This window comes from Brassica rapa, chromosome A04 (genome assembly GCF_000309985.2).
Source record: "Brassica rapa cultivar Chiifu-401-42 chromosome A04, CAAS_Brap_v3.01, whole genome shotgun sequence".
NCBI lineage: Eukaryota > Viridiplantae > Streptophyta > Magnoliopsida > Brassicales > Brassicaceae > Brassica > Brassica rapa.
In genome coordinates, this window is record NC_024798.2 from 19,959,041 (window position 1) to 19,986,833 (window position 27,793).

Sequence of the window (27,793 nt, forward strand, 5' to 3'; positions counted from 1 at the left end):
GTGTGCAAAGTTCAAAACTTTATTTTTGGTTTTCAAGCAAAGATCGGATCTTTACTTTCCAGCTGTTGAACCTCCAACATTCCTAGGAGAACCTGCAGTGCGGTTCTGGTGGCTGTGTGTAGTATCTATTGCTCTGTAGACTCTGATCTTATTCCTAGGAGAACCTGCGAGTTCACGTGTGCGGTTGTGGTGGCTGCCATACGTGAGATGGGAACAGAGAAGACAAGGTTTTCAAGCATAGAAATGGTGTCGTCGTCACAGTTCGAAGATCACTGATTCACTCAGACAGAACAGAGAGTAAACCCCCTTGTCTTCTGCGGCTAAACTAAAACTTCTCTGCGACTAACAAGTCTCGAGTTGTGTGTTGCGGGTCACTAAGTGGATAAGAGTACAAGACGCAAGAAACTACAAAGCCTTCTTTGATTTTGAATGTTTACTTCTAAACATTGATTTTTTTTTTTTTTTTTTCAAACCGAATAAATTCAAATTGATTAAAACTCATTATTCACCTAAAAACCGAGAATATTTACACTCAAAAACGTTTTTGAAAACCATGTTTCTTGCCATCCCTAACCGGATCGGTCTGAGTCGGTATTCCCAAGTTGTCCTGAAGATGTTGCAAGGCACCGACCACTTGGTCCATGGTCTGACGTGACTTTGGTTCGAACGAGATACACTGCACCGCCAATCCGCAATGCTGGCCATTCTCACTGCCTCTTCGGGTAAGTACTGTGTGTCTAGCCGAGGGTCCACGATTCGGACAACTTTGCGTTTGCTTGTGAGGTAAGGTCTAGCCCATTCCACAAGGTCTTCTTCTTCAGCCGGCCTGTTCAAGTCTAAAGCTTCTTTACGCGTCAAAATCTCTTAGAAGCACAACTCCGAAACTGTACACATCGCTCCTTGCATTTAAGCGACCTGGAAAAATAAAATAGTGTAAGAAGATGAAACTAAGGACCCAGACCCTTATATACAAGTGTAATAAGACCCCCATAATTTAACAAATATCAGTACGTGACAGAGGTCTATTCACGGAGAAGTTGGCACAACTGCAAGACCCCTTCTTGAAGATACTCACAGCTTGATTTTGTCATCTGTGCCACTGACCGGAACACAATAAGTTGCCAAGTTTGATGATTTTTGCTTCACATGATTCATTCACCTTCTTGATTATATATTCAGCCTTGTCAACCACCTGTTTCACTTCTGGATCAGATTCAATTTCAGGAATCAAAACTCCCAAGTCCCAACCATATTTACGTTATTCCTCTTAAATATTTGCTGGGTAGCACAACTCTAGTCTAATTACACAACCCAATTCACTCTCTTGAAACTGAGTATTTCCTCAAAATAACATGTGGCTGTTCTGCACCGATGAAACCAATCTACTTGAAAAGTCGCTCCAGCCTAAGAATGCATCTCTGATTACCTGTATAATAGCCATATCCCTTCATACTAAGTGGAATCAGATTTTAATTTCTCATCTTCCGTCTACTTGTTAACACAGTAAAACCTGAGACATTTGATGTAGAAGCAGGTATTTTGTGTCAACAGAACCAAAAGATCATAATGATCTCATCTTATTAAAATGCAAAAAAAAAAAAAAAAAACATCAACCATCTTATCTTACAAACCATAAGTTAAAAGAAAAGAGACCGAACATAATGTTTTCAAACAGGACGATAAAATAAGATTAAGAAAACAACAACAACCACGAGAGCAAAGCAACTCCACCGAAACAGACAGAGCTTATTGTTTGCGAGCCTTCGGGGAAGCAAAGAACCTCTCCATGATTTTGGCCTCTTCTGGAGAAATCATAATACCCCCAGGAGTACGTGAGGATGTATCTGTAGGGTGGGGAGGCTGGCCTCTCACCAAATAATTGCCTGTGTATTCCCAATGCACAGATTCTTCAACTTTACTATATCCCATGGCATTAAACCAGGCGGTGAGGGATGTCATATCTTTGTAATCGCAGGAAAAGCACCTAGGAAAAACATCTCCTAGGAACTCAGATTCCTTCCAAATGATGAAGCTCTTGCCACTATCACTCCACGAGACAACTGAATCAGTTGAAGGATCATCCACCATATCATACACGTCTCTCACGAAAAGCGGATATCTTGGAATTGATGAGAAGTGACAATCCTTATCAGCAAGCCTACAAATCTCTTGGTAGCAAGAAAGGCTCCTAAAAGGAATACGTCCATCATCATTACTGTCACGATCCATCTAACCTTAGATCCAAAACACACACACGACCCCAATTAATTATAAACTCCTACTTTAGTTATTAAGCAATATAAACACAATCAATCAATCACCAATAGATAAATAAACATTCGCAATTCCAAAGAAGACGTATCGTATGATGAAAGTTGAGATCCTAACCTCTTCGATTTGTTCTTCGTTCCTTCGTTCTTTCCTTCCTCTGAAACCAAACCCTAAGCTAGAAACAAAGACTCGCCTAGGCTTGTTTTATACGAAACAGATAAGGCCCGCCCATCCACCGGCCCGTATTTGGTCGGCCTATCTCTTTCCTTTTCCACGTTACTAAACAATGTTTTGTTATTTAATTTATAGATTTTTAACATTAAAACCCCTCAACTATATTTGTTTTGGGTAAAAACCCCCCTATTATCAGTAAATCTTTAGTTTAGGGGTTTCTACATTAATTAAACATAGTTGATGGGCTTTACCATTAAAAATCAAAAAATCAAAATTTTATAATATTATCTAAAAATTAGTAACTTAAATTTTCAAAATTAGCATTTTAATTTTTTTGTTGTAAATATATGAGTTTGATGTATTTTTAACATCAACATTATATATGTATAAATTAAAAATGTAAAAACCAAAAAAATATAACAAAAATTATATAAAAAATTTAGATGCAGTAAGACTTTATTCCCTAACTTCCGGATCAGACATATTTCAAGAGCACATAATATTATGACAGACAAGCTTGTAAGTGGTGCGAGTAACTCTCCCACGTATGATCCATCCAATATATTATATCTTGGAGTTTAATTAATAAGTCGTCATTAACATTGATGTATTGGGACTCGAAGCAACTCCATGATACTAAACCTACCACGCGAATATAAACCATGTTTTAAACTTTATTTGAATATCTAAAAAAAGATCCATCTATTGTCTAAACTTCTCTTTGAAGTTTGGTATGGATCATTCTATAAATCTAGGATATTTGAGGTTAGTAAAACATTGACTAGATAATATGAAGAATAAACAGCAAGAGATAAATATGTGTACTGTAATGTCATGATTATTTTTGTCACCTGATTGAATTGAGACTAGGTATCAACTGTTTACCTGGAAAAGAAAAAAAGATTAGCAAAACTAATGTAATAAACAGTCTATTAATCAAGATGTTAAACAAGAAAAGGAAATAAATTAATAGTTTTTAGCAAAAACATAAAAAAAAAATGTATAACTAGTACTCTTAGCATACAGATCAAGTGAAGTTAACGACATAACAATAACATGAATCACTTGTGAAGTTACGGCGTCTATAAAGGGCGTGGTCTTCATAAAATTTCAATCTTGAGCTGATAATAATAACTAGTGTTTCATAATGGTGGTTCATAAGTCGGACGTGTAAATTTTCAAGCAGTCAGAATCATTTTTCCTAATACGTAGGAAAATAAACCAATGATCGTTTTTCAAGTGGAACTACTCTAGAAAATAAACCAATGATCGTTTTTCCAATGATAGTATTTAACATTTGATCATTTGATCAGTTGGAGATATGTACTTATGAATTAAAATCAAATCGTAGAGTTAAGTACTCAATATGTCATATATGTCATTTTTTCCTAATACGTAAGAAAATAAACCAATGATCATTTTTCCTAATACGTACGATTTGATTTTAATTCATAAGTACATAGCTCCAACAATATATCTAACCAAAGAGGATCTCGGAGTGGACGAGAGTTGGAGAAAAAGAATGGACTTTGAACCAAACTCTAATTTTTTTTTTTTGGTCAAACCTTCCTTTTCATAAAAACTTAAGCAATAACAGAGTTTGCCATCTCAAGGAGATGGTTAGAGAACTGAAACAGAGAGTTCTTGGCCAGTCTATCCGCTGGTTCATTACATGTCCTAGGAATAAAACAAAAGGAGATAGATGAGAGGGACTGGCTCAACACGCTTATGTCATGGAGCATCCCTAGGAGAGCCACCACAGTCTTGTTACCTGTGATCAAATCAATAACGCACTTAGAATCTGAAACACAGATCACATCTTTAATGCCTGAAGAGACGGCCTACGAGAGGCCTGCTTTTAACGCCAATGCTTCTGCTACCAAAGCTGAAGCTATATAACGTCGAGTATCCGTTCCTTGGAACTGGTCTGATCCCACTGCATCTGTGCCGATCCAGCTCAAGCCTCCTGCGCCTGTAGAGCTGTTCCAAGCCGCATCAGAATACACAATGTGGAGATTTGTCGGCACCTGGGAGAGAGGGTTCGAGGTGTGACAGTCTTTAGATGAAGCAGAGCGTTGTTTGCGTTGTGGTAATGACTCCTGCCACTCCTTTGCTGCTTTGATTGCTTTCAACACCATCTCTGTTTCCGAGAAAGACTTATCTTCGAACATCAATTGATTCCTACTAGTCCACAAGACCCAGAATATCCACGGGTATAAGGGAATAGTAAGGCCTGATGGAGGTAAATTTATCATCCGAGAACCAAGTTTGAGTAGATCCTCCATAGAGTTGCAGGAGCTCACTGTGGGAATGGCCATTGCTGGTACTTGGTCCCAAACTTTCCTAGCCGTGGGGCAAGAGAACATCACATGGAAGATGGTCTCTGTTTCACCACATCTCTTGCACTTTCCATCAACTTGAATTCCTCTTCTTATCAAGTTTTCACCTACTGCAAGAGCCTCATTCTTCACTTTCCAAAGGAATTGTCTCAGATTAGGAGAGCATTCGACATTCCACACATATCGTTTCCAGTTAAACGGATCCTGCTGATTACCATTATGAACCTTAGCCAAAGCATAACCTGATCTTGTTGAGTACTGACCCGACTTTTCAGGTAGCCAAACTATTTCATCATCTAGCATCTCTGCGCTTGGTACCAGCTTCCTAATGTGTGCCTCGTAGAGGGGGAGTTGGAGCCTTATTTCTTCGACATTCCAATTCGTTGAGTTGGGGAGCATAAGGTCCTTTACTCGGAGCTGTTGATTTTGAAGAGTAGGCGGTCGCATTGGAGCAAGCTGAGTATCCGATGAGAGCCATGTCTCCCCCCAGACCTTTATGGACTCTCCGTTTCCCACGTTCCAACCCATTCCCTTCCTTATCACTTCACGACCTGCTAGTATACCTCGCCAGAACCAAACTCTAAATTTAAGAAAAGAAACATAGAGTGTATAAAGATGTCTAAACGAATTAAGCTACGGACGTGAGACAGAAAGGGTTTGATGAAGCAACGGGACTTGTGTGTAGAATGTTGTTTTGTTGTGATGATTAAGTGGCACACATGTGAATTGGTGGGTACGTTTGTTTGTCCGTCTCTTACATAGACAATCTTCTGCATCATATATCAATACTAATTTATCCAAACTTATATACTTACATGTATTTATAAACTCTAACATGTACAACTTCGTATATTTACTTTAGTGGGTGGAGCATATTGATCTAACATACATATATAGATGAGATTTAATTTGAAACTGATCCATCAAATCATTCTTTACATGCTTAAGGCAAATTGTTGGGCATCAAACTATATATATATATATATGATAAGTGTTTTGAGAGACGTGACTTTACATTGGTGTTTGTTCAAAAATGTGATGCACAACTACATACATATAAACGTAGAGTATAGTCATCCATATACGTACACAGATCAATGTATACGTTACGCATATATATTTCTCGAGAGAGAAAGAAACAAAGAGAGCGATATAGGGGAAGAGAGATCAGGATCATATATCAGTGGGTTTGTGTTCATAAAGATCCTCGTGAGGAGTGTTTGGAGGCATTCCAAAATCACAACTAACATTCTTTTGTTTGCTTTCATTCTCGATGCTCCCAAGCTTTAACTTATTCTTTAAAAAATTATTGCACAATATTAGTTCCTCTCCCATATATCACGAATTCACGAGCTCGTATCATTTCCTTTATCCTCTTTTTTTTTTTTTATAACTATCATTCTCTCTTCAAGTATCATATTAACATTATCCAAGTACTGCATAAATATATATACCGCGGATCTAGTCCATCCAAGTTCAAATGGTTTTCTTCTTGTTGCAATGATCATAACGAATTAGATGTAAATGGCACTTGCATACTATAATTCGTTTATTGACTAGAAACTGGATCCAAAAGAGATGTGGTGATGTCTTTTTGATACTTACGAAATTTATTCTAGATAGATCAATATATGATGTTCAAAAAGAAATGAATGACTGCAATTTCTTTGATTTATAACTTATAGCTAATGACCAGCAATAATAGATATATACCTGACAAAGTCCATTTTATATTATTATTTACTACAGCGATTGGAATAGTATATCGATATCGTATCATTAAGTATAAATATGGAGTTTTCCCATTATATATCTTTATCCATTTCCAAAAGTTCAAAGCTGTCTATAGTTGTAGTCAATTATCGTGATTTTGCTTGGACGCGTTAGAATAGTATCGAAACAAAGAGGAAAAAAGACATAAATAATGTAAAACTTTTTATGGTGCTAAGATAACGTATTTGTACAGCGAGAAATTACAGTCAATAAAAACATAGTAATTAGTTTACAATATTAGTATTGGTAGGTAAAGGTATGGACACGTATATTTGTATTTGTACGTATGTAAATGATCATATGAATATTTTAACTTAATCAATATACGAAATGCATAAGAAAAAAAACAGGGTCGAATATTAAATAGAATTTCGTATATTAGGACATAGAGGCAAGGAAGTAATTCACGAGATACAAATCGGAGTTGTCCGTATATGTAATATTTTGTAGCGATCAAGAGAGACTAATGCAGACATGTGAGAGGGGAGAGGATCCTATAAACAATTTAGTCTAAGTTCTCTGCTTCCTCCTGATCATATATATATTGCTCTGCTTCCTCCTGATCATATATATATTGCAGATACACACATAGTTCCTCTAAACATTAGATAATACAAATAAATCAAGAAAGCTCTATCGGAAGGGAAGCTTATAAATATAAGAATGGTTTCGTGGGAACGAAATAGAGGTTCTTTACAAGAGAAGTTTCAACTGCTTCGTTCAGCCACTAATTCTCATGCTGTAATTATATTCAACCTCTTCTTCCTTTTTATTATAAAAGCAATCATTTTCTACCATTTGGGTATTTGAATCCAAAATGGATCTACTATTCTTGTATGCTTTTATGTTTTTGGGTGATCACTTTATCCTCTTCTAAGTGTATATAAAAGAACATAAAATTACGAGATATATGGGGGGTAGTCATGATCGTATGGATTGAAGACTGTTTTTTTTTCTCTCTCTTTTTTACTGCTAAACCTCTAATAATATTTTTTGGGATGATTTATATGCTATTAATATATGTCCGTCCACACATGTTTTTGATGACAGCAAAACGAAACATCGATTATAATGGATGCATCGAAATATATCCAAAACCTTAAGAAAAAAGTCGAAAGATTCAAGGAGGACACTGCCGCAGAGCAATCTTCAAGCGAGCCCACGGATCCCACCACACCAATGGTATAAACAATCACAAATATATACTTTGGAACCGTTATATACATAAGTGTGCAAGTGATATGAGAAATTCACTACGAGGTTTTGAATGGTCAATTTATTTATAGGTAAAAGTCGAAACCCTAGAAAAGGGTTTTATGATAAAAGTTTTCTCAGGGGAGAATCAGCCAGGCATGCTTGTTTCGGTATTAGAAGCCTTTGAGGATATGGGGCTTGACGTTCTCGAAGCTAGGGTTTCATGTACCGACTCCTTTAGCTTGCATGCCATGGGAGTCAAGGTAATTAACAAATCATCATACAAACATATCTGTATACATTAATGATATATCGTAATTACAGTTATTTATTGTGCCTATTTATATATGTTTCGGATAGTGTTTGTATGATTTACTCAATACAAATGAGCTCACTTTGAGATAGTTTCATCATATGTTTTAATGAAATATTATCTGGTTTCACTTACATATATATTGATAAAGCTTGTGTCACTGCTGCTGAAAGTTTATAAATCATAGTAGACAGATATGTATACAAAATATAAACATGAGTTGTCAACGTTTCTGAACGAGCCTAATGATCGGATATATTCTAAACAACCGATTTGCCAGTTAATCCCCATGTAAGCACAACGTTTTTCTTTAAGCACACGATAAAATAGATGAAGTCTAGAAAACAGAGAGAAGCTTTCAGTTCAGGTATTTTGTGTCAACAGAACCAAAAGATCATAATGATCTATCTTATTAAAATGCAAAAAAAAAAAAAAAAAACATCAACCATCTTATCTTACAAACCATAATTTAAGAAAAGAAAAGAGAGAGAGACCGAACATAATGTTTTCAAACAGGACGATAAAATAAGATTAAGAAAACAACAACAACCACGAGAGCAAAGCAACTCCACCGAAACAGACAGAGCTTATTGTTTGCGAGCCTTCGTAGAAGCAAAGAACCTCTCCATGATTTTGGCCTCTTCTGGAGAAATCATAATACCCCCAGGAGTACGTGAGAATGTATCTGTAGGGTGGGGAGGCTGGCCTCTCACCAAATAATTGCCTGTGTATTCCCAATGCACAGATTCTTCAACTTTACTATATCCCATGGCATTAAACCAGGCGGTGAGGGATGTCATATCTTTGTAATCGCAGGAAAAGCACCTAGGAAAAACATCTCCTAGGAACTCAGATTCCTTCCAAATGATGAAGCTCTTGCCACTATCACTCCACGAGACAACTGAATCAGTTGAAGGATCATCCACCATATCATACACGTCTCTCACGAAAAGCGGATATCTTGGAATTGATGAGAAGTGACAATCCTTATCAGCAAGCCTACAAATCTCTTGGTAGCAAGAAAGGCTCCTAAAAGGAATACGTCCATCATCATTACTGTCACGATCCATCTAACCTTAGATCCAAAACACACACACGACCCCAATTAATTATAAACTCCTACTTTAGTTATTAAGCAATATAAACACAATCAATCAATCACCAATAGATAAATAAACATTCGCAATTCCAAAGAAGACGTATCGTATGATGAAAGTTGAGATCCTAACCTCTTCGATTTGTTCTTCGTTCCTTCGTTCTTTCCTTCCTCTGAAACCAAACCCTAAGCTAGAAACAAAGACTCGCCTAGGCTTGTTTTATACGAAACAGATAAGGCCCGCCCATCCACCGGCCCGTATTTGGTCGGCCTATCTCTTTCCTTTTCCACGTTACTAAACAATGTTTTGTTATTTAATTTATAGATTTTTAACATTAAAACCCCTCAACTATATTTGTTTTGGGTAAAAACCCCCCTATTATCAGTAAATCTTTAGTTTAGGGGTTTCTACATTAATTAAACATAGTTGATGGGCTTTACCATTAAAAATCAAAAATCAAAATTTTATAATATTATCTAAAAATTAGTAACTTAAATTTTCAAAATTAGCATTTTAATTTTTTTGTTGTAAATATATGAGTTTGATGTATTTTTAACATCAACATTATATATGTATAAATTAAAAATGTAAAAACCAAAAAAATATAACAAAAATTATATAAAAAATTTAGATGCAGTAAGACTTTATTCCCTAACTTCCGGATCAGACATATTTCAAGAGCACATAATATTATGACAGACAAGCTTGTAAGTGGTGCGAGTAACTCTCCCACGTATGATCCATCCAATATATTATATCTTGGAGTTTAATTAATAAGTCGTCATTAACATTGATGTATTGGGACTCGAAGCAACTCCATGATACTAAACCTACCACGCGAATATAAACCATGTTTTAAACTTTATTTGAATATCTAAAAAAAGATCCATCTATTGTCTAAACTTCTCTTTGAAGTTTGGTATGGATCATTCTATAAATCTAGGATATTTGAGGTTAGTAAAACATTGACTAGATAATATGAAGAATAAACAGCAAGAGATAAATATGTGTACTGTAATGTCATGATTATTTTTGTCACCTGATTGAATTGAGACTAGGTATCAACTGTTTACCTGGAAAAGAAAAAAAGATTAGCAAAACTAATGTAATAAACAGTCTATTAATCAAGATGTTAAACAAGAAAAGGAAATAAATTAATAGTTTTTAGCAAAAACATAAAAAAAAAATGTATAACTAGTACTCTTAGCATACAGATCAAGTGAAGTTAACGACATAACAATAACATGAATCACTTGTGAAGTAACGGCGTCTATAAAGGGCGTGGTCTTCATAAAATTTCAATCTTGAGCTGATAATAATAACTAGTGTTTCATAATGGTGGTTCATAAGTCGGACGTGTAAATTTTCAAGCAGTCAGAATCATTTTTCCTAATACGTAGGAAAATAAACCAATGATCGTTTTTCAAGTGGAACTACTCTAGAAAATAAACCAATGATCGTTTTTCCAATGATAGTATTTAACATTTGATCATTTGATCAGTTGGAGATATGTACTTATGAATTAAAATCAAATCGTAGAGTTAAGTACTCAATATGTCATATATGTCATTTTTTCCTAATACGTAAGAAAATAAACCAATGATCATTTTTCCTAATACGTACGATTTGATTTTAATTCATAAGTACATAGCTCCAACAATATATCTAACCAAAGAGGATCTCGGAGTGGACGAGAGTTGGAGAAAAAGAATGGACTTTGAACCAAACTCTAATTTTTTTTTTTTGGTCAAACCTTCCTTTTCATAAAAACTTAAGCAATAACAGAGTTTGCCATCTCAAGGAGATGGTTAGAGAACTGAAACAGAGAGTTCTTGGCCAGTCTATCCGCTGGTTCATTACATGTCCTAGGAATAAAACAAAAGGAGATAGATGAGAGGGACTGGCTCAACACGCTTATGTCATGGAGCATCCCTAGGAGAGCCACCACAGTCTTGTTACCTGTGATCAAATCAATAACGCACTTAGAATCTGAAACACAGATCACATCTTTAATGCCTGAAGAGACGGCCTACGAGAGGCCTGCTTTTAACGCCAATGCTTCTGCTACCAAAGCTGAAGCTATATAACGTCGAGTATCCGTTCCTTGGAACTGGTCTGATCCCACTGCATCTGTGCCGATCCAGCTCAAGCCTCCTGCGCCTGTAGAGCTGTTCCAAGCCGCATCAGAATACACAATGTGGAGATTTGTCGGCACCTGGGAGAGAGGGTTCGAGGTGTGACAGTCTTTAGATGAAGCAGAGCGTTGTTTGCGTTGTGGTAATGACTCCTGCCACTCCTTTGCTGCTTTGATTGCTTTCAACACCATCTCTGTTTCCGAGAAAGACTTATCTTCGAACATCAATTGATTCCTACTAGTCCACAAGACCCAGAATATCCACGGGTATAAGGGAATAGTAAGGCCTGATGGAGGTAAATTTATCATCCGAGAACCAAGTTTGAGTAGATCCTCCATAGAGTTGCAGGAGCTCACTGTGGGAATGGCCATTGCTGGTACTTGGTCCCAAACTTTCCTAGCCGTGGGGCAAGAGAACATCACATGGAAGATGGTCTCTGTTTCACCACATCTCTTGCACTTTCCATCAACTTGAATTCCTCTTCTTATCAAGTTTTCACCTACTGCAAGAGCCTCATTCTTCACTTTCCAAAGGAATTGTCTCAGATTAGGAGAGCATTCGACATTCCACACATATCGTTTCCAGTTAAACGGATCCTGCTGATTACCATTATGAACCTTAGCCAAAGCATAACCTGATCTTGTTGAGTACTGACCCGACTTTTCAGGTAGCCAAACTATTTCATCATCTAGCATCTCTGCGCTTGGTACCAGCTTCCTAATGTGTGCCTCGTAGAGGGGGAGTTGGAGCCTTATTTCTTCGACATTCCAATTCGTTGAGTTGGGGAGCATAAGGTCCTTTACTCGGAGCTGTTGATTTTGAAGAGTAGGCGGTCGCATTGGAGCAAGCTGAGTATCCGATGAGAGCCATGTCTCCCCCCAGACCTTTATGGACTCTCCGTTTCCCACGTTCCAACCCATTCCCTTCCTTATCACTTCACGACCTGCTAGTATACCTCGCCAGAACCAAACTCTAAATTTAAGAAAAGAAACATAGAGTGTATAAAGATGTCTAAACGAATTAAGCTACGGACGTGAGACAGAAAGGGTTTGATGAAGCAACGGGACTTGTGTGTAGAATGTTGTTTTGTTGTGATGATTAAGTGGCACACATGTGAATTGGTGGGTACGTTTGTTTGTCCGTCTCTTACATAGACAATCTTCTGCATCATATATCAATACTAATTTATCCAAACTTATATACTTACATGTATTTATAAACTCTAACATGTACAACTTCGTATATTTACTTTAGTGGGTGGAGCATATTGATCTAACATACATATATAGATGAGATTTAATTTGAAACTGATCCATCAAATCATTCTTTACATGCTTAAGGCAAATTGTTGGGCATCAAACTATATATATATATATATGATAAGTGTTTTGAGAGACGTGACTTTACATTGGTGTTTGTTCAAAAATGTGATGCACAACTACATACATATAAACGTAGAGTATAGTCATCCATATACGTACACAGATCAATGTATACGTTACGCATATATATTTCTCGAGAGAGAAAGAAACAAAGAGAGCGATATAGGGGAAGAGAGATCAGGATCATATATCAGTGGGTTTGTGTTCATAAAGATCCTCGTGAGGAGTGTTTGGAGGCATTCCAAAATCACAACTAACATTCTTTTGTTTGCTTTCATTCTCGATGCTCCCAAGCTTTAACTTATTCTTTAAAAAATTATTGCACAATATTAGTTCCTCTCCCATATATCACGAATTCACGAGCTCGTATCATTTCCTTTATCCTCTTTTTTTTTTTTATAACTATCATTCTCTCTTCAAGTATCATATTAACATTATCCAAGTACTGCATAAATATATATACCGCGGATCTAGTCCATCCAAGTTCAAATGGTTTTCTTCTTGTTGCAATGATCATAACGAATTAGATGTAAATGGCACTTGCATACTATAATTCGTTTATTGACTAGAAACTGGATCCAAAAGAGATGTGGTGATGTCTTTTTGATACTTACGAAATTTATTCTAGATAGATCAATATATGATGTTCAAAAAGAAATGAATGACTGCAATTTCTTTGATTTATAACTTATAGCTAATGACCAGCAATAATAGATATATACCTGACAAAGTCCATTTTATATTATTATTTACTACAGCGATTGGAATAGTATATCGATATCGTATCATTAAGTATAAATATGGAGTTTTCCCATTATATATCTTTATCCATTTCCAAAAGTTCAAAGCTGTCTATAGTTGTAGTCAATTATCGTGATTTTGCTTGGACGCGTTAGAATAGTATCGAAACAAAGAGGAAAAAAGACATAAATAATGTAAAACTTTTTATGGTGCTAAGATAACGTATTTGTACAGCGAGAAATTACAGTCAATAAAAACATAGTAATTAGTTTACAATATTAGTATTGGTAGGTAAAGGTATGGACACGTATATTTGTATTTGTACGTATGTAAATGATCATATGAATATTTTAACTTAATCAATATACGAAATGCATAAGAAAAAAAAACAGGGTCGAATATTAAATAGAATTTCGTATATTAGGACATAGAGGCAAGGAAGTAATTCACGAGATACAAATCGGAGTTGTCCGTATATGTAATATTTTGTAGCGATCAAGAGAGACTAATGCAGACATGTGAGAGGGGAGAGGATCCTATAAACAATTTAGTCTAAGTTCTCTGCTTCCTCCTGATCATATATATATTGCTCTGCTTCCTCCTGATCATATATATATTGCAGATACACACATAGTTCCTCTAAACATTAGATAATACAAATAAATCAAGAAAGCTCTATCGGAAGGGAAGCTTATAAATATAAGAATGGTTTCGTGGGAACGAAATAGAGGTTCTTTACAAGAGAAGTTTCAACTGCTTCGTTCAGCCACTAATTCTCATGCTGTAATTATATTCAACCTCTTCTTCCTTTTTATTATAAAAGCAATCATTTTCTACCATTTGGGTATTTGAATCCAAAATGGATCTACTATTCTTGTATGCTTTTATGTTTTTGGGTGATCACTTTATCCTCTTCTAAGTGTATATAAAAGAACATAAAATTACGAGATATATGGGGGGTAGTCATGATCGTATGGATTGAAGACTGTTTTTTTTTCTCTCTCTTTTTTACTGCTAAACCTCTAATAATATTTTTTGGGATGATTTATATGCTATTAATATATGTCCGTCCACACATGTTTTTGATGACAGCAAAACGAAACATCGATTATAATGGATGCATCGAAATATATCCAAAACCTTAAGAAAAAAGTCGAAAGATTCAAGGAGGACACTGCCGCAGAGCAATCTTCAAGCGAGCCCACGGATCCCACCACACCAATGGTATAAACAATCACAAATATATACTTTGGAACCGTTATATACATAAGTGTGCAAGTGATATGAGAAATTCACTACGAGGTTTTGAATGGTCAATTTATTTATAGGTAAAAGTCGAAACCCTAGAAAAGGGTTTTATGATAAAAGTTTTCTCAGGGGAGAATCAGCCAGGCATGCTTGTTTCGGTATTAGAAGCCTTTGAGGATATGGGGCTTGACGTTCTCGAAGCTAGGGTTTCATGTACCGACTCCTTTAGCTTGCATGCCATGGGAGTCAAGGTAATTAACAAATCATCATACAAACATATCTGTATACATTAATGATATATCGTAATTACAGTTATTTATTGTGCCTATTTATATATGTTTCGGATAGTGTTTGTATGATTTACTCAATACAAATGAGCTCACTTTGAGATAGTTTCATCATATGTTTTAATGAAATATTATCTGGTTTCACTTACATATATATTGATAAAGCTTGTGTCACTGCTGCTGAAAGTTTATAAATCATAGTAGACAGATATGTATACAAAATATAAACATGAGTTGTCAACGTTTCTGAACGAGCCTAATGATCGGATATATTCTAAACAACCGATTTGCCAGTTAATCCCCATGTAAGCACAACGTTTTTCTTTAAGCACACGATAAAATAGATGAAGTCTAGAAAACAGAGAGAAGCTTTCAGTTCAGGTATTTTGTGTCAACAGAACCAAAAGATCATAATGATCTATCTTATTAAAATGCAAAAAAAAAAAAAAAAAACATCAACCATCTTATCTTACAAACCATAATTTAAGAAAAGAAAAGAGAGAGAGACCGAACATAATGTTTTCAAACAGGACGATAAAATAAGATTAAGAAAACAACAACAACCACGAGAGCAAAGCAACTCCACCGAAACAGACAGAGCTTATTGTTTGCGAGCCTTCGTAGAAGCAAAGAACCTCTCCATGATTTTGGCCTCTTCTGGAGAAATCATAATACCCCCAGGAGTACGTGAGAATGTATCTGTAGGGTGGGGAGGCTGGCCTCTCACCAAATAATTGCCTGTGTATTCCCAATGCACAGATTCTTCAACTTTACTATATCCCATGGCATTAAACCAGGCGGTGAGGGATGTCATATCTTTGTAATCGCAGGAAAAGCACCTAGGAAAAACATCTCCTAGGAACTCAGATTCCTTCCAAATGATGAAGCTCTTACCACTATCACTCCACGAGACAACTGAATCAGTTGAAGGATCATCCACCATATCATACACGTCTCTCACGAAAAGCGGATATCTTGGAATTGATGAGAAGTGACAATCCTTATCAGCAAGCCTACAAATCTCTTGGTAGCAAGAAAGGCTCCTAAAAGGAATACGTCCATCATCATTACTGTCACGATCCATCTAACCTTAGATCCAAAACACACACACGACCCCAATTAATTATAAACTCCTACTTTAGTTATTAAGCAATATAAACACAATCAATCAATCACCAATAAATAAACATTCGAAAATCCAAAGAAGACGTATCGTATGATGAAAGTTGAGATCCTAACCTCTTCGAGTTGATCTTCGTTCCTTCCTTCCTTCCTCTGAAACCAAACCCTAAGCTAGAAACAAAGACTCGACTAGGCTTGTTTTATACGAAACAGATAAGGCCCGCCCATCCACCGGCCCGTATTTGGTCGGCCTATCTCTTTCCTTTTCCACGTTACTAAACAATGTTTTGTTATTTAATTTATAGCACCCTAAACTGAATTTAAAAACTATTGATAACATATAACTTGATAGATAATTTTGACGAAGGAATCTCACGTTTACGCCAAAGTTGTTTACGCTACTGGAGGGGCTCGGCAAAAAACTCGAATCCGAACAACCGAACCCCATAAGTAGTATCCAATCTGAACCGAAATTGATTGGATATTTTTTAAAATTTTGGTTTCCAAAAAATAAAAACTAAAACCAAATCTGATCCGAACCAAAGTATTTTGGGTATCCGAAATAGATTTATATACCTAAATATATTAATTATATTTAGATTTAATGTATGGTAAAAAAACCTCAAAATATATAACATACTTTTAAGTTGTCTAAAATACTCGGAAAAAGTCAAAAGTAAATATCTAAAAAAACATCCAAAATATATAAGATACATTTGGTATATATATATAATTTTATGTTTGATTTAATTTTTTGAAAACATAAATAATAAGTTATTAAAAACACAAAAAATATTTAAAATATCTATTGATTATCTATCCAAAATATTCAAATCAAACTAATTTATATGTTAAGTTTATATATTTTGACATTTATTATGTTAAGTATATCTGTATATGTATTTTGAAATAGAATTAATGAATCATTAAACCAATAATACATGATTTTAATACAGATTTAAAAATCATAAAACCTATAACATTAGATTTTGTTTGGATTTTTAAATCTATTAAAATACAACAACAAAAAACTCCTACTAAAAATCTCTCTGCGACGAGAAGTCTCGAGTTGTGTGTTGCGGTCACTAAGTGGATAAGACAACAAGACGGGACGAAGTTCAATTGAAAAAGCAAGAAACTACACGCGTTCTCAAACCGAATAGATACATATTGATTAAAACTAATTATTCACCTAAAACTAGGACTGTTTAATATGTTAAAACGGAACCGTACCGAACCAAACTGAAATAGATAATATGGTTTCGTTTTGGTATATATCATACAAACCGAATGGATATAATTTTATAAAAACCGTAGGATTTGGATATAGTTTGGTATATAACCGATTAAACCGAATAAACCGAATAAACCGAACAAACCGAACAAAACGATTAAAAATAGAAACATGTAAATATATATTTATTTTATAACAGCACATGAAAATCTATTTGTTATATAAGTTAATGTTTTGTTAATAACTATTACCATATTTTTATAGTAATAAAAAACCCTAATTTTTAAAATATTTAAACTATAATTAAATTACAATAAATTGCAATTGAGGTATCTTATTTTCTTAGTATTGAATAAATTAATGTAAAGGTTATAAATTTGATGAATAACACTTAGAGGAAATTCTTCACAATTTTTTTCTTATCAATAAACGAACAGAGTTTCGTGTTCAATCGAAGAAGTATGACTTTAATGAACACTAAATATGGAAGAATAAAAAAACTTTTCTTTCATGTTTCTGTTTTCTTTCTTATTTTTATTCTCAAAATTTCGAGAGCTTTGATTTTATATCTAAATTTGATTATTTTATTTGATGGTATAAGCGTTTTTACTTTTTTTTGTTCATTTATTTGAACATATAATATATTTTTTAATAAATGACTACGTTGACAACATGACTCTAAAATTCATATAATATGATCTGAAACTAAATAACAATGTATTTGGTATAAAACCGAAAACCGACGGTATAAAAACCGAACCGAATTAGATATGGATTTATAATGTTAGTTATATTTTACTAACTGAAATACCAAAAACCGAAAAAACTGAACCGAAACCGAACCGATATCCGGATTGAACACTCCTACCTAAAACGGAGAATATTTGCACTCAAACGTCATTTGATTGTAGTATTAAAAATGTATTGAAGAACAAAATGAATCAACAGTGGGTTACAACCAGTGTTTTTAAACCCGGACCGAGCCGGCGGGGTTGAACCATGAACCAAAAAAATCCGGACTGGATTAATGTCAAAACCCAACTAAAAATTGAACCGGTTAAAAACCCATATCGAACCTTCAAAAACCCGGAAACCAATGACCCATTAAACTGGTCAAACTCCGGTTCGTATATAAACCAAAATTTTGTTAATAAAAATAATTAACTTTTCATCTTTTAAACTAAAAATTGGTATAATTTATAAATGAACAAAACACTTGTTTTATTTCAAAATAAAAATTTTTAAAAGGTGCTAAAGATTTAGAGTGATACAAATCTGGAGAATATTGATTTTAGATTTGAACTATTAAATTATTTTATTATTTTGTTGCCCAAAAATAATTATTTTATTACTTTTGTTACATTTTAGTTGTTATTTATTCTAAGTTTTTTTAAACATTGTGGCTATTGCAACATTTTATTTAATATGATATATCTTTGTAAGAATATGCATACTATTTACAAAATATCACTAATTCAGCCGGCCTTTTGAAGTCCAAAGCTTATTTACCCCTCAAAATCTCTGGAAGCACAACTCCGAAATTGTACACATCGCTCCTTTCATTTAAGCGACCTGGAAAGATAAAATAGTGTAAAAAGGATGAAACTAAGGATGAAACCCTTACATACAAGTGAAATTTTAGTGTAAGACCACCCCCCCCCCCCCCCCCCCCCCCAAATTTAAAAACATACTCACAGCTTTACTTTTTTTGGTCATCTGTGCCACTGATCTGATTATAATAAGTTGCCAAGTTTGATGATTTTTGATTCACATGATTCATTCACCTTCTTGAATATATAATCAGCCTAGCGAACCACCTGTTTCACTTCTGGATCAGATTCAATTTCATGAATCGAACTCCCAACCATATTACATTCTTCCTCTTGAATCTTTGCTGGGTAGCAAAACTCTAGTAAAAAAAAATCATCGGAATTGTGAAAGACATCTGATTCAAGTCTCCTCTGATTTTTCATTGATTTCTTTCTATCATGTTTCTAGATCGGACAACTTAGTTGCCGATGATTTAGAAAAAGGCTCTTCAAGTACATTTCTCTTTGTAACGGATATCATGCATGATTTCGGTCATCGTTTTGGGCTCGTGTCTTCTTTTTTATTTTTCATGAAATTCTCAATGGCAAAAAAGGGATTGAAGAGGAACGCTACATTCCTTAGTATTCCTCAAAAAGATTATCATTCATGAAGAATAATTTTTACTTTCATTCCTTTTCATTCTTTTTTTCGGTAGAGAATTAGAGAGCAATTTTGTTCCTTGTTAAGTTTGATAAGAAATCATCATTCCTCATCATTCCCAAAATTTTATTCCAACTCATTTTTTTTCTATTCATTTCTAATGTTCCTATGTTGGTTACTAGTTACACCTTTATATAGAAATTATATCAATCAAATAAATTTAATTAATAAGAAAATTGTATACTAAGATAAATATCAAGTTTGTAATCATAAAAATTTAATTAATTTTCCATAAAATACCAAAATATAAATTGTCATGTGTATAAAAAGTGATTTATTCTAAATGATTTATATTATTTAAAAAATGCAAAATTATTTGTATTTCATACTTCCAAAATTTTTATTTTTACAAATATATATATCAAAAATATAATATTACTTTTAAAAAATTGTAACATTAGCTTATTCTTTATAACTAATGTAATATTAATTTTTACAAGTTATTAAAAGATATTAATACTATTGTAACATGATCAAATTAGAACAGATGATTATATTTTGACAAGATGTTTCGACATTTTAATAATTTTTAAATTATTATATAACATTTTATAAATTTTTATAATTTTTATTAGATAGTTCAATATGCAAAAATATATTAAGTTTATTATTAAATGTAATGATATATATAATTAATTTCTAAATTCAATATATTTAAGTTTCTGTGAGATAAAATAATATAATTAAGTGATTACCATTCAATTCATTAATTTTAATTAATATATTTATGATATAATTCTTATAAATAAAAGCAACAAAACTAAAATTTATTAAATTTTCTTATTAAAAAGAAATGAAATAGTGTACAAATTGTTATTTTAAAAATGGAAAATAATTTTATTAAATTAGAAAATTAAACTAAACAAAAAAGTACAACTTATTACTTTTATACTTTTAAAAATATTAATGAACTTAAAAATTAAATGTAATAAAATGAGCCCAAAATAGAAAAGGCATGGGTCCAGTTACAAAACATCCTCGACTTGTGGAAGAAACAAAGATTCAGACGGGAAAAGAAAGAAAACTCGGCGAAGAAAACATTATGAGAAGAAGAAGAAAATGGAGGATCGCGGTTGGACTCTCAAGGATCTTGACTTGGAAGCTACGGAACCTGGTTATCGGCTACACTGAGGTACTCCACTTGTTAATTAGGTTGTAATATTTTTTGCTCTTGTCACAAAAATTGATTGAAAAAATCACTGTGCGATTCAAAGACGGCCGTTTGGCATTGAAACGTATCCTTGCTGTTGTCAAAACTGAGGCCGAGGAGAACAAAAACTAGCTTTGATTTATGCATTTATCAGCTGACCAACATCCCTCACCCACTTTCTCGGGGGAAGAGGAAAAAGTGGCGTTGATCTCTCATGTGATTGATTTCATTGGTGTGATAGAGTCTTGACTTCAGTATGATGAAGAAAGTTTTGGCAAATGAGGATCCATCGACTGCTGCACCTGGTGTGATCATTTCATGACGTTTTGTGGGCAACTTCAGATCGAGAAGATCGATGAACTGGTGTTTACAGAGCTCAGGGCTCAAAAGGCTGAAGACTTGGAGATACTGATTTGGAAGGTTAAGACAAGAACACTGGAACATCTAATGTTGGGGCTTGTGGTTGGTACTCTCCAGAACCCAAATCAACTTGAGTCTCTGGAGAAACTGAAGCGGATAGAGAAATGCAGCTGAGAATGTTGCCAAAGCCAGTTGAGTCGGATTCTCATGAAATGCATGGGAAAATCAATTGGATCAATTAAACAAGTGGATTGAACGCGCATACTACATAACCTTCATAATCTGCACTAAAACTGCTCACAGGTCATCCATTGACCTTTCAACATTGGATCACATGTTGTATGCACGCAAATCATAGTTGGTGCTCTTTGTAAATAAAATAATTGAATATTTGTCATGCATTTCACTAGGAAGTGGTGCATCATTTATTCCTTCACAGTTAGTCCTCATGAGGTTTATTTCTTTCTCACTCTACTACTACATCTAATTGTCAAAACCCTTTGTTGATCTTTAAATATAATTTCAGGGTTATGGGTTTTTAAGCTCTCTATAATTTTTACGTTCTTGTATATCGTGTATAAACCAAAATGAGTTTCTTTTGTTATAAATTAGTAATTATTTAGTTTCCTCGTTATGCATGTTTATGCGATATATGTTCTTAGTGGTGGTTAGTAAGCAATATTCTCACAGAAACATTGTAATTTGTGGATCTTGTCTTTCTTAAACAATATTGTTTTCCTAATATTTCGTTAATATTACTTTTTCATTTGATTTGTTTTTTTAACTACATTAGTTTTCTGATACAGATAGTGGTCAAATAAACAGACGTTTTAGTTTGACGACATGTTTCATGGTTTGTAATAAGATCTACGAATGTTTATATGCATATAATATATATTTAGTTTTGTATCAAAAAGTTTGCTTATTTCTTCAGATTTTGTTAAGATGGGTCATATATACAAGAGTTATTGCAGTCATATGCCCAGAAACAATATGGATTTGCCCATCAATGACGCTGAGAGACAAAACAATGTTCATGTTAGTTGTTTTGATGTAATGAGTAAGGTTACATTTTGTGGACAAACTTTTCAGTATTATGAATTCTTTCCGAGTCCAAAATGTAAAAATAGTTGAACATACCTTTGCAAATTAACATTGACTTCATTGTATGTTCAGCATGTAAGGAAAAACTGTACACAAATTAATCATTATTGACTTCACTGATGTTGTATCTTCCTTATAAACATGCTAATTGGTAGTCTCATATTTCGTTTTACACAAAACAATGTCACTAACCGAACTCTATGTGTAGAAGATATAGCTGAAGGACCACGGTCGAGATCAGCTCTTTCCTCCGCTGCCATATTCAAGAAATTGCAAAGTATGGGACAGAATCTACTTGACACATATATTTTCAACTAAGTCCACTATCAATTCGAAAGGAAAAAGTAAATCAAGTTTTGAGTCTGCTATAAAAATGAGCTGAAGAGATTGTAAAGTTATTCATTCACATAATAATTTACAAACCTTAAATAGGTATTTAATTTGACTCAATCTTTTCAATTTGTATAATCTCACATTATTGCCTTGACTGAGATCACTATATACTTTGGTAGAGTATGACCACTTATTCACATAGTAGCAAGTGACTCCAAATTGTTATACTTGTGTGGTATTTGAGTTCTTCCTCCTAAATCTACCTTTAGCTACCGTTTATCTTTGATATTTCAGATGCAGCAAAAGGGAAAGCGTAAGCAACATATTGTCGAGAAGCAAAGAGTTTAATATGAGAAGTTCAATCTTGGCCACTGACTATGATGTGGTCAAGAGAAGTAAAGAGTATAATATGAAGTGATAAAGAATATTTTCTTATCAGTGGATATACGTATTTGAACCCTTGAATTTTTCAAATAATGGTTTCCAAATATGTTGGTTCATGAGACTTATCTCAAGTCAGTAGTGAATCTTCTTTTCAAATAATAGTTATCCTTTTATTGTCAAATACGGTATCAGATTCATGACTAGCTTACTTGTCTGATTCATTTGTAGTCACTGAGACTTTTACTAGCTAGAAGCTGACTTCCTTTGAAGTCACTGAAGGATTAGAATAATAATAAAATATTTTCTAAGAGTTTCAGAAAATCGAAAATGAGTTTTAAAATTATTTTTCTAGGTTTTAGATTTATTATATCCGTTTTCAAAAAAGATTATCTAGAATATCATTAAAATGAACTGTATGAGTTATCTGAAACCTAATGGATTACTATGGATTTCAGATATTCGAATCTATAATCAAATATGTGAATTCAAATTAAACAAATGGATTGAACTACACATACAACATGTCTTCATCATATGCACAAACATTCCACACAAGTCATATGTTGACCTTCAACATTTGATCAAATATTGTATGCACACAAGTCATTAATTGACCCTTTCTGTAATAAGTTCATTGAATATGTGTCATGAATTTCACTAGGAAGCGATGCATTATGTATACTTTGTTCTTCATCACTAGTCTTCGTTAGGTTTAATCTTCGTAAGGTTTGTTTCTTTTTCAACTATCATTACATCTATTTTTCAAAACCCTTTGTTGATCTCTAAATATAATTTTGGGATCAAGGTTTCTAAGCTCTTTATACTTTTTTGTGTGTGTTTGTATGTCATGTGTAAACCAAAATGAGTTTCTTTTGTTAGAAATTTGTAAATTATTGAGTTTTTTCGTGACTCATGTCTACTTGATGCATGTTCTTGGTGGTGGTTAGTAAGCATATTCTCTCAGAAACATTATAATTTTTGGATCTTTTTTCTCAAATTGCTTTAGGTTTTCTCTGTATCTGATGAATTGTTAACGATACTTTTTCAATTGATATGTTACTTTATGTTTGACTACATTAGTTTTCTCATACGTGTGATTAAATAAACAGTTTGTTATCTGCTCATTTACATGTTTTCTTTTCATCTTATTTGATGATATGTTTCACTAATTAGGTTGTACCTGTATGATTCAAACTCATAAGCTTCTCGCTATAAACTAGAAGGTCTCATGGTTTGTAATAAAATCTATGACCATTTATATGCATATAATTTTTATCTTTAATTTTCATTATTTTGTCAGAGATAAGAATGATATGAAAGTTTGTCTATATGCATATAAATGGTCATAGATTTTATTAAAAGAAAAAAGAGACCAAACATAATGTTTTCAAACAGGACGATAAAATACGATTAAGAAAACAACAACAACCACGAGGGCATAGCAACTCCACCGAACAGAACCTAGAGAGCTTATTGTTTGAGAGCCTTAGGGGAAGCAAAGGACCTCTCGATGATTCTGGCAAGTTCTGGAGTAATCATAAGACCCCCAGGAGTGCATGGGGATGTATCATTAGGGGGGAGAGGCTGACCTCTCACCAAATAATCGGCTGTGTATTCCCAATGCTCAGATTCTTCAACTTTACTATAGCCAATGGCATGCAACCAGGTGGTGAGGGATGTCATATCTTTGTAATCGAAGGGTAAGCAATTAGGAAGAACATCTCTGAGAAACTCAGTTTCATTCCAAACGATGAAGCTCTTGCCGCTCTCACCCCACGAGACAACTGAATCAGTTGAAGGATCATCCACCATATCGTACACACCTCTGATAAAAAGGGGAGGAGGGCGTCGAATTGATGAGGAAGGGGGACGCTCCTTCTTGGCAAGCCTACAAATCTCTTTGTAGCACGAAAGGCTGCTAAAGCGAATACGTCCATCATTCAAGCCCTAATTAAAAAACACACCATATTTAAAACTATAGACAAAACAAAGAAAAATTGGGCAAAAACAAAACGAAAAATAAAATCATGAACCTTGTTGTTGGTCTCAATCTTTCTGATGAGCTTGTCTTGCGACGACGGTTTAAGGTCAGGCTGACCTCTCATAAAATAAGGGCATGCGTATTCGCATTGCTCATGAGATTGTGAAAAGCCCAAGTGTACAAGGCACTCTCTCGGAAGAACAGCTTTTCTAAACTCCACTTCATCCCCAACGATGAAACTCTTGCCGCTCTCGCTCCACGCAACTATTGAAGCTTTTGAAGGATCATTCACCGTCTCATACAGTCTACTTCGGTAATAAGCGATCAATCCTCTATTACTGTCACAATCCATCCTTCTAGCTCTAATGAACCCTAAATCCAAAACACACGACCCCTTTTAATTACAAACTCTAGTTATAAGCAATATAAACACAATCAATCACCAATAAGCAAACATTCTCGAATCATATTACGTACAATCCAAAGAAAACGTATCGTATGATGGAAGTCGAGATCCTAACCTCTTCGAGATGATGTTCCTTCCTCTGAAACCAAGCCCAAGCTAGAATAAAAAGTAATGCTACTCGACTCGACTATGTTTATATTTTATACGAAATAAATAAAGCCCATCCACCAGCCCGTATCCGCCTTTATTGGTCGGCCATATTTCCTCTTCCACGTAAACTAAACAATTTTGTGTTCCAAAAAAAAGTGTTGTAAATTTTTTTTGTTTACTTTACAAGACAGTATAAACGAATGTCATGTAAATTCATTTGTATCATCAAGTGAATTTAACAACTACAAACTATGCTGTTATTGATTATAAAAAAAAACTATACCCTCAAAAGATCATATTTTAGCTCTCAGAAAGTTGCAATATGTAGGCAACGAGCAAGCTTGTCAAATCGTTTTCAAACTTACCTTAGCGTTTGGTGCATTTATTTCAGATCATTTACTCTCTTTCGTACTGTTTGTTCTATTGTCACGACTCTTGGACCAAAACGTCTAGAGTTTTTCTAGGATGTTCCTGGACTTGTTTTTGGGGATTGTTCACAATTTTTTCTGGACCAAACACCGAAAACGTCATGGAAAGTTCAGTATTGTCGGAAATATTGAATCTATGGAATTTTGAAGAGTTTATGTTATTTTTTTGAAATTAAATTATGTAAATCTCACGAACCTTTTTTTCCTAAATTAAATTACTATTTCATTATATAGACTAGGCAAAGAATCCGTGCGATATCGCACGGACACTCATTTTATAAAAATAATATTGTATAAACTTCATTTTTATAAAATAACTTTTATAAACATTTTTTACAGTTACTTTTGAGGAAATACATATGTTACAAAATTTCTCGCATGCAACTATGTTTCTTTATTGAAAATACTAAAAACTATATTTCTTTATTGGTAACACTAAAAACTATGTTTTATTTATAGGTTTGGTTGTAATAAATTTATAAACATGTAAATACCAAATAAGATATATGTCTTTTAGTTCATTTAATTAAAAATCTCTATTTGAATCTAATTAAAAAGCAAACACATTCCAGTCTAATTTTTTACTAAATTAGTAAGGTAACTTACAATGACAAATAAAATATTAATGATTTTTTTTTCGAAACCATGTCAGACGTGTGCAGTCGAAAACATTACTATATGACAATTTTAAGATATATTATTCCTTAACATATTTTTCTTAGTATATCATCCATATTTTCTGTTTTATTAGACGTTCTTAAAAAATCAAACTAGCATTAAAAACTAATTAAAATTCAATTTAAAATGAAAATAGATTTTAAACCTTCAACATAATTTCGGGTTCTCAGTCAAACTTATTCATTATATGTATATTCTATAAAGAAAAATTCCCAAAAAAATGCATGCTTACAAATTAAGAAGCAGATTTTGGTATAACTACAATGTGTATACTGATACATAAAAAATATTTATTTTATAAGATTATGTATTATAAGAAATATTAAAAAAATTTGTAACGACTTAAAAATAAATAAAAAATGATTCCTAATTATTAACAAATTTTAAAATCTTTATATCTCTTTGTTGACTAATCTGCTGACAAAAAAAGACTAATATACAGTTCCAAATTCTTAACTAATTAAAATTCAGTTTAAAATTAAAATAGATTTTAAACCTTCAACATAATTTCGAGTTCTAAGTTAAACTTATTCATTATATGTATATTCTATAAAGAAAAATTCCCAAAAAAATGCATGTTTACAAATTAAGAAGCAGATTTTGGTATAATTACAATGTGTATACTGATACATAAAAAATATTTATTTTATAAGATTATATATTATAAGAAATATTAAAAAAATTTGTAACGACTTAAAAATAAATTAAAATTGATTCTTAATAATTAACAAATTTTAAAATCTTTATATCTCTTTGTAGACTAATTTGCTGACAAAAAAAGATTAATATACAGTTCCAAATTCTTTACTTGAACTGTTGAAAATATTTACTAAATTACCGCACATAATATCTTTTGGTAGTTCTAATTTAAATTTAATAGTCTGGAAATTTTGAAATCAAATAAAATCATTTGTAAGCTCTATCATGTTTTTCCAAAAAATGTGACAGAAAAATTATAATGGCTCAAACATAACTTCAAAATTTTCAGTTTAATGATTTACTGAAATATGTGAATATATTTATTTCCATTAAATATTTGAAGAAAGACTTTAATTATAAATGTATCAAAATTATTCAAAATATTTGTACTAAAATCATTGATTTCAACACTCTCATTTATTAATGACACATAAAAAAGCCTTATCTTCAGATTCATCGTCATATAAGAAGTCACATGAGTTCATCAATGGTGTTGTGGTGAAGTTTTTGAAGATCTTAGATTGTATTATAAATCAGGCCGCAAATTTCATCCGTTAATA

General features: G+C 33.4%; 6 protein-coding genes across 11 annotated transcripts; 2 read left to right on the forward strand and 4 right to left on the reverse strand.

The window, feature by feature from the left end:
• Nucleotides 1-1,555: 1,555 nt before the first annotated feature.
• LOC117133617 lies at nucleotides 1,556-5,557 on the reverse strand. 2 transcript variants are annotated; one of them, XM_033290209.1, is made up of 2 exons: nucleotides 2,389-5,557; nucleotides 1,556-2,229 (listed from the first exon to the last, which is right to left on the reverse strand). In XM_033290209.1, exon 1 carries the CDS (start codon nucleotides 5,310-5,312, stop codon nucleotides 4,287-4,289), a length of 1,026 nt encoding a protein of 341 aa, XP_033146100.1. In that variant the 5' UTR covers nucleotides 5,313-5,557; the 3' UTR covers nucleotides 1,556-2,229; nucleotides 2,389-4,286. The 2 variants fall into 2 exon arrangements, with proteins under 2 accessions (XP_033146100.1, XP_033146099.1); XM_033290208.1 differs by having other exon boundaries at nucleotides 1,556-2,234.
• LOC117125757 (heat stress transcription factor A-4a-like) lies at nucleotides 1,747-2,229 on the reverse strand. The gene has a single exon (XM_033289421.1). It carries the CDS (start codon nucleotides 2,227-2,229, stop codon nucleotides 1,747-1,749), a length of 483 nt encoding a protein of 160 aa, XP_033145312.1.
• Nucleotides 5,558-6,990: 1,433 nt separating the features above from the next.
• Nucleotides 6,991-8,198, forward strand: LOC103865797 (transcription factor SCREAM2). Its single transcript, XM_033290213.1, has 3 exons — nucleotides 6,991-7,298; nucleotides 7,608-7,739; nucleotides 7,844-8,198. The coding sequence occupies exons 1-3, from the start codon at nucleotides 7,221-7,223 to the stop codon at nucleotides 8,054-8,056; spliced, it is 423 nt and encodes a 140-aa protein (XP_033146104.1). The 5' UTR covers nucleotides 6,991-7,220; the 3' UTR covers nucleotides 8,057-8,198.
• Nucleotides 8,199-8,446: 248 nt separating this feature from the next.
• Nucleotides 8,447-9,475, reverse strand: LOC103865800 (heat stress transcription factor A-4a). Of its 2 annotated transcripts, none has more exons than XR_004457550.1 (2): nucleotides 9,294-9,475; nucleotides 8,447-9,139 (listed from the first exon to the last, which is right to left on the reverse strand). XR_004457550.1 is itself a non-coding variant. In XM_009143650.3 (2 exons), the coding sequence occupies exon 2, from the start codon at nucleotides 9,132-9,134 to the stop codon at nucleotides 8,652-8,654; it is 483 nt and encodes a 160-aa protein (XP_009141898.2). In that variant the 5' UTR covers nucleotides 9,294-9,448; the 3' UTR covers nucleotides 8,447-8,651. The 2 variants fall into 2 exon arrangements, 1 of the variants encoding a protein (XP_009141898.2); XM_009143650.3 differs by having other exon boundaries at nucleotides 8,447-9,134; nucleotides 9,294-9,448.
• Nucleotides 9,476-13,898: 4,423 nt separating this feature from the next.
• LOC103865801 (transcription factor SCREAM2) lies at nucleotides 13,899-15,068 on the forward strand. Its single transcript, XM_009143651.3, has 3 exons — nucleotides 13,899-14,202; nucleotides 14,512-14,643; nucleotides 14,748-15,068. The coding sequence occupies exons 1-3, from the start codon at nucleotides 14,125-14,127 to the stop codon at nucleotides 14,958-14,960; spliced, it is 423 nt and encodes a 140-aa protein (XP_009141899.1). The 5' UTR covers nucleotides 13,899-14,124; the 3' UTR covers nucleotides 14,961-15,068.
• A 277-nt stretch (nucleotides 15,069-15,345) lies between these two features.
• LOC103865804 (heat stress transcription factor A-4a) lies at nucleotides 15,346-25,823 on the reverse strand. Of its 4 annotated transcripts, none has more exons than XR_004457551.1 (4): nucleotides 25,394-25,823; nucleotides 24,925-25,244; nucleotides 16,194-24,838; nucleotides 15,361-16,043 (listed from the first exon to the last, which is right to left on the reverse strand). XR_004457551.1 is itself a non-coding variant. In XM_009143653.3 (2 exons), exon 2 carries the CDS (start codon nucleotides 16,036-16,038, stop codon nucleotides 15,556-15,558), a length of 483 nt encoding a protein of 160 aa, XP_009141901.1. In that variant the 5' UTR covers nucleotides 16,194-16,291; the 3' UTR covers nucleotides 15,346-15,555. The 4 variants fall into 4 exon arrangements, 1 of the variants encoding a protein (XP_009141901.1); XR_004457553.1 differs by having other exon boundaries at nucleotides 25,364-25,823; XR_004457552.1 differs by having other exon boundaries at nucleotides 25,350-25,823.
• Nucleotides 25,824-27,793: the final 1,970 nt, after the last annotated feature.